At 37.4% G+C, this 9,994-nt stretch overlaps 1 protein-coding gene across 1 annotated transcript; it reads right to left on the bottom strand.

Moving 5' to 3' along the window:
* Positions 1-41: 41 nt before the first annotated feature.
* Positions 42-9,284, bottom strand: LOC136997859 (uncharacterized). Its single transcript, XM_067349255.1, has 6 exons — positions 9,273-9,284; positions 1,945-2,197; positions 1,592-1,887; positions 1,355-1,537; positions 776-1,084; positions 42-665 (listed from the first exon to the last, which is right to left on the bottom strand). The coding sequence occupies exons 1-6, from the start codon at positions 9,282-9,284 to the stop codon at positions 42-44; spliced, it is 1,677 nt and encodes a 558-aa protein (XP_067205356.1).
* Between the last annotated feature and the right edge of the window lie 710 nt (positions 9,285-9,994).

Raw genomic sequence — 9,994 nt, 5'->3', positions numbered from 1 at the left:
CCGCTAGTTGTATGACTTGACGCGTCGAAAACAACTCTAAGTCATGTAGTAGAACTCGTCTCCTTTATCACGCAATGATGCGGTAAATAGTAATGTAAACTTGTATCCTGAATTGATGATGTGTTCATTGTAAGCTCTCTCAAGTGTTGTAGGCTTTGATATTCGTGTATAAAATCCGTATATTCCTCCTTCAGCTTAGCATCTCGACTCAACTTGCGTTCTAGAATCCGAAATCTGTTGAGTGCGATGTCCTTTGATTCGCCCAATGTCCGTAGTACTTCGTCTCTCGTTGGCAACGTCACTATAAATCGACCTTCAGAATTGCGCTTGTAAGTTTGCGCGAAGTGTCCTTCGCAAATGCGCTCTTCAGGGGTTCTCGTGTTTTGACGCTCTGCACGCTCAATTTGCCAGAAGCGGGCGAGATTTGTGTTGAGTTGCTCGTTGATTGACAAATTACATATCGTAACATTCTTTGGCTCCTCTAGCAACATGAGATTACCTGAAACTACCCATCCAAGTAAAGTTTTCTGCCAGACTGGCTGTTCGCTTGATAGTTTGATTTTTCCGATGCACAATAAATCCAAGAATATCTCCGCACCGAGAAGTAATTCCACCTCAGACGAACGGTTGAATTCAGGGTCAGCCAATGTAATGCCGTCTGGTATCTGTAAATCGTGAAGATTAAGATGATTAACTGGAAGAGCTTGAGTTATCCTTTCGATTATCAAACAATCGAGCTTAGCTTGAAATCCATTAATCCTCGATTGTATTGTACTTTTGCGAGACCATGTGTTCGTGTTGACAGCTCACCGAGTCCAAATATGGGTATGTTTGTAGCGTATTGTTTGATACCTAATTTCTTGACGCACTTAGAGGTTATGAAACAGGATTGTGATCCGTTATCCAACAATGCCCGGCAGGGCTTCAGAGCACCACTCGCATCCACAACATTAACTATTGCCGTAGCTAGGATCACCTGTCTGCTTTGACTAACCGATGCGTGATTTACACTTGTGGCTACTATATGTTCCTTTTCCTGAGGAGTAGACGTCTTTGTGATATCAAATTCAGGTTGCTTGACCACCTGTTCCAAATGAAGTAAAGTATTATGACGCTTATTACATTTTCGACAAGATCCCGATCCACATTGCTTCGCATGATGAGAAGCAACCTTTAAACAATTAAGGCACAATTTGCGAGATCTTGCTTCCTTTATACGTTGATCCACATGTAGCGCCAAGTAACCAGCACATTTATAAATAGGATGGTCAGCCTTTCCACAATAGGCACACATGACATTTGTGGTAAATATAATATGAGCTGCTGTGCCTTTATTTTTATCTAATTTAACCACCTTCTGTGTAGTGAGAGTGCTACGCTGACTGCGAGATGATGCCTCCAGAGCCCTGCATCGCTGTGACAGAAAATCTGTCAATTGATTGAACGTAGGTATCTCACCCTTTTTTATCGTAGTTTCCCATTCCTTGTTTGTGATGTGATCCAATTTACTTGTTACCAGATGGATTAACAGATCATCCTACAGTTGCGTAGGCCTTTTCAATGCTTTAAGTGCTTGTATATGCTTTAGTACGTTGTCTAACAACTGTCGCAACTCGAGATGATTCTCCTTGAGTAGAGCGGGCTGCTCGAACAGTGCTTTGACATGCTTCTGGATTATTAGGCTGTCATCGTCGTATCTTTCCTTAAGCATTTTCCAAGCCTCAGGATAATTAGCATCGGATGCCTCCAAAGAGCTTATAACATCCTTAGCTTCATTCGTCAGGGCTGACATAAGATACTGCATTTTTTGCACATTTGGCAGTATCGGATTCTCGTGAATCATACTCAAGAACATGTTTCGAAATGGAATCCATTGCTTATAACTTCCTGAAAAAGTAGGCAATGAAACACGTGGCAATTTCAAATGCTCGTTTGGAAAATTACTTCCCTGATATATTGGCGTTCCTTCTCGGAGATTCTGCACGCTTATTGTGTTGTCGCTTTGACGAGATGAATGCGGAGGCCGCGCGACGGCGATCTTTGTGTCGATCAAAGTTTCCAACTGAACGGTGACTGCAAAATATCTTCGCTCAAACTCCCCTCTCTCCTCGTGGTGAATCGGCTCGTTTGCTTCTTCAGTCTCGAGCTCTTCAATTGCTGATTGTACGTCGTTGAAAGCCTCCCACAGGTCACTCACCTATTGTAACCGTTGACGCAATTCAATTATCGATACTTCTGAACCGTTTAGATCGGCTAAGTATTTGTCACTTCGCGTGAAACTTCCCTTTATTTGCCCGCGTTTGCCTTTATATAATTTGAGCCTCGTTGCCCCGTCGGTCATGGTGAATCACGTCAAAACTGTCACTTTCTCGAAAAATCTAATACTCGAAAAATGTCTAATGCTCGCGAGGACTTCGTGGTGAATTTTGTCTCACTTGCGTGCTTTTAAGCGAATGATCAAGATGGTTGCTTCTTTTCGGCTTACAGTGCCACGCATGCACGAGCTGAGCTTTGTGCTCTCGCCTACGACTCGATGTTTCGAGGTTAAGCACGGACTTATGCTGTCTTTTTGGGCGTATCCGGCTCGAAGGACCAAAATGTTAGTGTCCTCAATGCAGGACCGGTGCTTGGCACGTATTAATAGAATGAATTACTTGTGTATTGATATTGAAGATTGTTTATTCTGTATAAAACACGCCGTACAAAAATTGTCCGTGCACGTAATAATAGGAACTCTCTCGCAACTATAACTAGCGCCAACTATCTGGCGTTCACAAAACTAATTCTACTGAAGTCAAGTTGCATACGTAAAACTATGCTAATAAATGAAATTAAATACAGAGCTATAAAATAAACTAAATATCGTTAAATACTTATTGCACGAACAGGGGAAAAAACCCACCCCCACTTCTCCAAAGCTCACTTCAGTATGTAACGTAGACCATTGTGCAAACCACGTCAGTGATATAGTTTCGTGAAAACGACTTACTTTAGACGAGTAATTAATTAATTAATTAAACGAGAAAGTAATGAATACGACTTAGCGACTTGGTTAAGCTCGTCGCCATATAATATTATATCATTAATATGTGCCAACATGTTTATTATACACGTGCCTCGGAAAAATTTGATGTTCAAAAGGAAAAGTAGTTTGAGGTTATAAAATTCTTACATTTACATCTATTTATATACTATTTATATGCATGTGTATAATATATATATATCAACACTATACCGGCGAATGTGATTTAATCTTATTAATTCACATATCTATTAAAATGAAAATATTTATTTAAAACATTTGCCATTGGGTAAAAATTGGAGAGTAGAGTCTTGTAATAACAATGACTCAATTTTCAAAAAAATGATTTAACACAGTTTTAATAACATATATTTAATAATATATATTTTATTATATTTTAGTTTATTTTATTATATTTTAGTTTATTTTAGTATATTTAGTTTATTTTAGTATATTTGCTTAAATATTTTTTTATTTATATATATATATTTTTTTTCTTGTTTTTTATTCTTTTTGTTTTATAATTTTTGGCTTTGTTTTATTTACACGTAAAAAAATATATTTTCTTTAATATTTTTTAATATATAAATTTTTTTCATATATTATATATTTTTCGTTTTTATTTTTTGTTTTATTTATACATAAAAATGTGTGAACAATTGAGAAAAAAACCAAAGAGAAGCTTTTTAGAAGCTTGGCTTAGTGATAATAAATACACATCTTGGATACGTAAAGTATCCAATGATGATAGTCTTTTTCATTGTATATGTGCAATAAAGATTTTTCATGCAATACTCGTGTTTCAAGTCATGCGAATTCTGCATGTCATAAAAAATACGTCATTATTCAATAATAACGATGTAAGTTCAAATACAAAAAAACGTAAAAAAAATTCATTTCGACAACAATGGTTAGATATTGAGCAATTTAAGCCATGGCTATGCGAGGTGTCACATAATGAAAATTCATTTTTTTGCTCGTTTTGTAAAAAAACTATGATTGGTGACTTATCGCACATATATGATCACTCAGAATCCAAAGCGCACAAGAGGATATCTGAAAAAAATAATACAGAAACCAAGAAAACGAATGAAACTAACAACGTGACAAATCATGAATCACTTTTAACATTTGAAGAGCGAAAAAAATCAGCAGAAATTCGATTTGCCGCATTGATCGCTGATAAAAATATTTCGCATCAAACGGCAACAGATATTCTAAGTTTTTTTCAACAAATAGGAAAAGATTATAACATATTAAAAAGTATGACTATGGGTCGAACAAAATGTAAAAGTATAATTTCAAATGTGTTGTGTCCGGTTGAAACGAACCGTGTGGTAAACATAATTCAAAATACTAGATTTTCTATTTTTATTGACGAAACGTCTGATATTTGTAATGAAAAATGGATGACGTTTCTTGTGCGGTATGTTGATCCAGAAAAATTAGACATTCGCTCACAGTTAATAAAATTAATTAATATTGATGCAAAAAATAGTAGCGCAGAAAAATTATTTAATGCATTTAAATCAGAAATGTATAGTCTTAACATTCCATTTTTAAATATTATTGCCTTGTCATGCGACAATGCATCTGTCATGATAGGAAAAAATTCATTATTTAAAACAAAACTAGCAAAAATTTGTAAAAATTTATTAACATTTCCATGTCCGTGCCATTCCGCTGCATTAATTGCGCATAATGCATGTACAAAAATACCCGAATATTGCGAGGAATTTCTAAAAAAAATCGCAAGTTACATTAACGGTAGTCCCAAGCGTTTAGCTATTTTTCAAGAATTTACGGAATATTTTCAGAAAACAAACCGCAAAATTTTAAGATTGGCTGATACACGCTGGCTTTCTCACCATACGTGTGTGGAAAGACTTCTTGAGTCTTGGAGTGCTATTAAACATTTTTTGATCGAAAGAGTTGTAGATGAAAAAACAATATCTGGAGAACATTTATTAACCATAATGCAAAAGTTAGATATCAAAGCATATTTCTTATTTTTGAAACATATTTTATATTTTTTTAATTTATTTAATGCATTCTTTCAAGCAGTGGAAACAAGAATCCATTTATTACAACCAAAAGCAGTAGAGTTTTTGACTACAGTCTGTAAACATTTTTTAAAATCCGAGTGCTTAAAAAACGTATGCAATAATATCCAATTTTTTGAAAAAAATAATCAAAAATCTTTAAGCGAAATAAATTTAGGATTAGAATGTGAAGAATACCTAAACGAATTGACAAAAAACGGACATGCAGACCTAGTTGCGAATGTCCGAGAAAATTGTTTGCAATTTTACGTAACAGCTGCCGAGGAAATAAGTAAAAGATTACCAATTAATGACAAATTTTTGTCAAAATTAAAAGTTTTTGATGCAGATATTGTTTTATTTGATTTTGACAGAGAAACATCATTCAATGATGTTTCTTTTATCGCTCAAACTTTCGGAGGTTTTGACGAAAACGATTTAAAGAAAGAATGGCTTATTGTACATCTAGATTTTACAATAACAGAAAAAACAAATTTAAAAGAATTAAATTTTGATGACATGTGGAAACAGATTTTACAAAGTAAAAACTCCAGAAATACTGATAGATATCCCAAACTCAAATCTCTTATGAATGCTGTTAGATCACTTCCAAATTCTAATGCCGACCCAGAAAGAATGTTTTCAATTTTATCAGACTTAAAAACGAAAAAACGAAATAGCCTTTCGTCCGTCTCTGTAAATGCCACTTGCGTTTTGAAATCAGCTTTAAAAGCTAGAAAAAAAACTGTTTTAGACATGGAGATTAATGAAAAGCACTTATCTCTCATGTCGACAGACAACTTATATACACATTGTCCTAAGAAACAGAAAAGTCTTCTTAATCTATATCCTGCAGATGTTAATGATATAGTTAGTCCCTCGACATCTAATACGCAATAATAATGTTTAAAATAAATTTAATAATATTTTTTATATGATACAAGAAAAGTAATTGTGTGCTACTTTTATTACAGTGGTATAACAAGTATCTTGTCTGCAAATGACACCACATTTATAAACGACAGGAATGTAACAAGTATCTTGTCTGCAAACGAAACCATATCTATATAAAGGTAATGTATAAAGAAAAATGAAAAGTGGTACAATAGGGCTCCTGGCGAAGATCCACTTGAAAAAATCTAACGCACCATTAGTGGAACCTCTTGGGTGGTGCGGAAGACCACTATATTAAAATGGTTAAAATAAAGTTAAAATACTAAACTATTCGATGTATAATCACATTGGTATGCTTTGTCCAGATTACTTTTGTGTTAAATAAGATAGTCATAAATATTTTTTAAGTAAAAACATGTTTCTTTTATTTTCAATCAATTCTTTCCTTTACTTCTCAATGTATCTTGCTATTTACAAAAGATATTATGCATTTATAATGTGATTTTTCACGTTAATGTGTAAAATTGGAACATATAAATAAATTAATAATATATTAAATGTTACTTGTTTTGTTTATATATTGCAATATATAATTTTTATTACTTTATTCTTATTTTATACATTAACGTGAAAAATCATATTCTGCAAATACATAATGTTAAAATATTTTATTAATATAAATATGATATATGTTTCATAAAAGACTGTATATCTCAGAAAAAATATCGCGTCGAGCGAAAGCAACACGCCGCTAGTCGACTTAGTCGCGTGGAGCGAAAGCATTCTGGAAAGCATTTTCGCTGCCAACGCTTGGCAGAAGAAACGGTGCGAGCGTTTAAAACCGGTTTTTACGCTAGGCTTGGTGGGAAAGAGATACAAGACATAGGTCCGCCCACTTCTACCGTCGACAGCCGAGCGCACACGGACACGTGACGTCAGCGGGTCTCGATTGTGCGCGTGTGGAGCTCTCCGGAGAAAACTGGCAGCTCTGGTTTCGTGCGACCGCCAGCGTTCTCTCTCCTTCTCGCTCCTTTCGTTGCTCGCTCCGTTCTTTCCTCGCCGCCAATCTGACCCTTCGCTCTCTCTGAGCGCACCCGGCACCTCTTTGTTCCGATCGGAGTCTCATTTCGATCGCGAACATACAGTTTACATATTATGTATAGAATATATAGAATCACCACAATAAACAGACATACATACAACATCCAACAGGGTATATTACATTGATATAACATTCGGTTCATACAGATCTTAGCAAAGACACTGAATATCACAATATCCAAATATAAAAAAATCTCATTTCTCCACTATTTAACATATAATCCATTTTGTAATATGCATAATCGTAGAATGTTAAAATCATAAATCACATCAATATTATAATCAATCAAAAACTAATTTAACAAAATTGTTATATGCAGATAAGTGACTGCAATTATTCAGTCATATATCTATAAATTGTCATATATAATACACTATTAACCATACGTATAGCTGTCGCTTAACTGATCAAATATTTTATAAATAATAATTCAAATTAATAGTTATAGAACAAAACAGCCAAATCATATTAATTAATTAAAAGAAACATTCTAAATAACAGTCATTAAGTTTCAATCCTATAGATAGATTAGTTATATTTCCTGTAATGCTCAGTGTGTATATGCACATTTATACACATGACAAAGCAAACAGCCATAGCACACAATTAACACAAGATAATATAGAATCTTTGGTGTCTTTCACATTGCTGCGGCCATTCCGTTCACATGGACAATTCTCAGGTACATTTTCATACATGTGGAACAATCCTCAAATCATTGAGTAGATATGTCGCATAATGGCATTGAATGGATCTATTAATCATCCATATGCAACAATCACTGAAATAGGTATGCAATTAATACAAGCTCATGTATACACAGCTTCATAGCAAGTTAACAAGTTAACAAAACAATGATAATAAGAAGTTTAGAGAAAGATAGAGTAATATGAGTAAACCTCCACCCATCTGTGCCCATTTTAAGTCCACTTCCAGTATCACGAGGACCATTCATTACAGCATGTATCCACTTCTGTATAACCATTCCTCAGCCACATAACACGTAGTCGAGTAGCTCTGCCACTACAGGTTAATTGTCCGCATATGATAATATGAAATCATATAAAATCACAGATCATATTAAGGTATAAGTCACATAACCTCGAAAAGTTACTCATGAGTAAATATATTGCGACGTGAACTAGCCTCGGAATCACGCCAGATCCGAGGGAGCACGCCCAATAGAAATCGGCAACCGCGGTACTCCACAATCATCGGGAGTTAGGTAACTCGCGAAATCGGCAATAACTGCACGATTCGGTAACTCGCGGTACTCTGCAAAATTCGGGAGCAAGGTAACTCACGCGATATCGGTAACCGGAAATGGGCGCCAGGTGCAAGTAATCGCACCGCGGTATCGGTAACTTCAACAGTTCTCTAAAATGCTCGGCCGCTCCCCGCTCAGTATATGGCAGAGGGGCGCAATTCTTTCGTTTGACGTTAGATATCTGGAGTGAGAGGCAAACGCAAGGACAACTCAATAATTAAGATTTAACAATAATGTATTTCAACGATTTGATTACAAGGGTTAAAGATGAGTAGATCGTTCGGCCTGAGCCGATACGGCGGAAATAGTTTAATACGGCGGTAGTAAGGCAATTCGCCCAATAAATTGGTAACGAGAACAAATTTCGGTATCTACATGAAATTTTGGAAACGCGATCACGATAATTCGCAGCTGATCCGACGATATTCAGCAAAACAAATGACTTGTATTACGACAATCCGACGCGACCGGTGAAGGCCAAATAAATATGCTTTGAACGATGGTAGCCTAACGGCCACACATGATATGTCGCGGAACGGTTATTTTCGCGGGTTTTCACGTTTCTCGCCAAGACGGTAACAGCGGTCTCGCGGAGAACGTTCCCGAGCAAAATCCGTCCGCGAACATTCAACCACGGTACTTCCGGTACTGTGATAACGCGACAAAAACGGTAACAAAACGGTATCGTAAGAAAGACGGTAGCAAATAGACGGTATCTCAAAAAAGAAACGGTAACGAAAAGACGGTACGGTAACGAAACGGAACGGCAATCGAAACGGCAACGAGAAAGAAACTGTCGGTGCTTGATTCACGCAAGACGAAGAGACTTTTACGCGATATCCGGAGCCGGCTGGACATGCGGTAACTGAGCGCCAAAACGCGCTCACGGTATCGAAATCGCGATTAGTCGTGTGAGAGACACTAAACACAGAACTTTAGACTCACGCCATCAGCCATAACCGGACGGAACTCTACGGCTACCCGAGAGGCGGCTTACATCGAGTCGGCGTCTTCGGCGTCGTTGGACTGAATCCTGGCGTTGGTCCTCGCACTCTTGCGGCACACCGAACAGTGACTCTTCTCGGCTCTGCACGTTGGTCCTTCTAATTCCGCGTCGCCTTCTTGCGCATCCTGCCGATTTTTCAAAAAGAGGAGCCCCTGAGAACCGCCCAGTTCATCCAAGGCGCCCCTCCCCCCCCCCGCGTTCTGTGGTTTCTTCAAATTATCCGGTCGGTATTGTGTTGATGATTCGATGTTCCCGGAAGAGACTGGTTAGGCTGGCCGGGTCATATTCTGGTCCCTCCGGGTGCAGCATTTTCGGAGTCCTCGGTGCCGTCTGCAGCCAGGCGAGGTCCGCTGCTGCGTTTCTTTACAAGTATGTGGCTAAAACCAAAGCGGAGTTAGTCGATAGGGCTGGGATGGCGGAGGCGACGGGATCGCGGTACCTGACCTTTTGCTGTGGGGTCACTAACGCGTGACACCCGTTGATGATCCCCCGGCGTCCGGTCTCTATGGCGATGCTGAATCTTCGTATTTTATGCCTGAGGCATAAAATACGCAACGCCGCCCGCACGGGATCTCGCCTTACAACTTAAAAACGATATTAACGGTACAAAATGGAAACAACATAAAAAAACAACGCGTACAGATTGTGGAGTCTCGCGGGT

Source organism: Linepithema humile, chromosome 2, assembly GCF_040581485.1.
Source record: "Linepithema humile isolate Giens D197 chromosome 2, Lhum_UNIL_v1.0, whole genome shotgun sequence".
NCBI lineage: Eukaryota > Metazoa > Arthropoda > Insecta > Hymenoptera > Formicidae > Linepithema > Linepithema humile.
The sequence above is the reverse complement of the archived record's forward strand: the minus strand, read 5'-3'. Positions and strand labels throughout refer to the sequence as shown.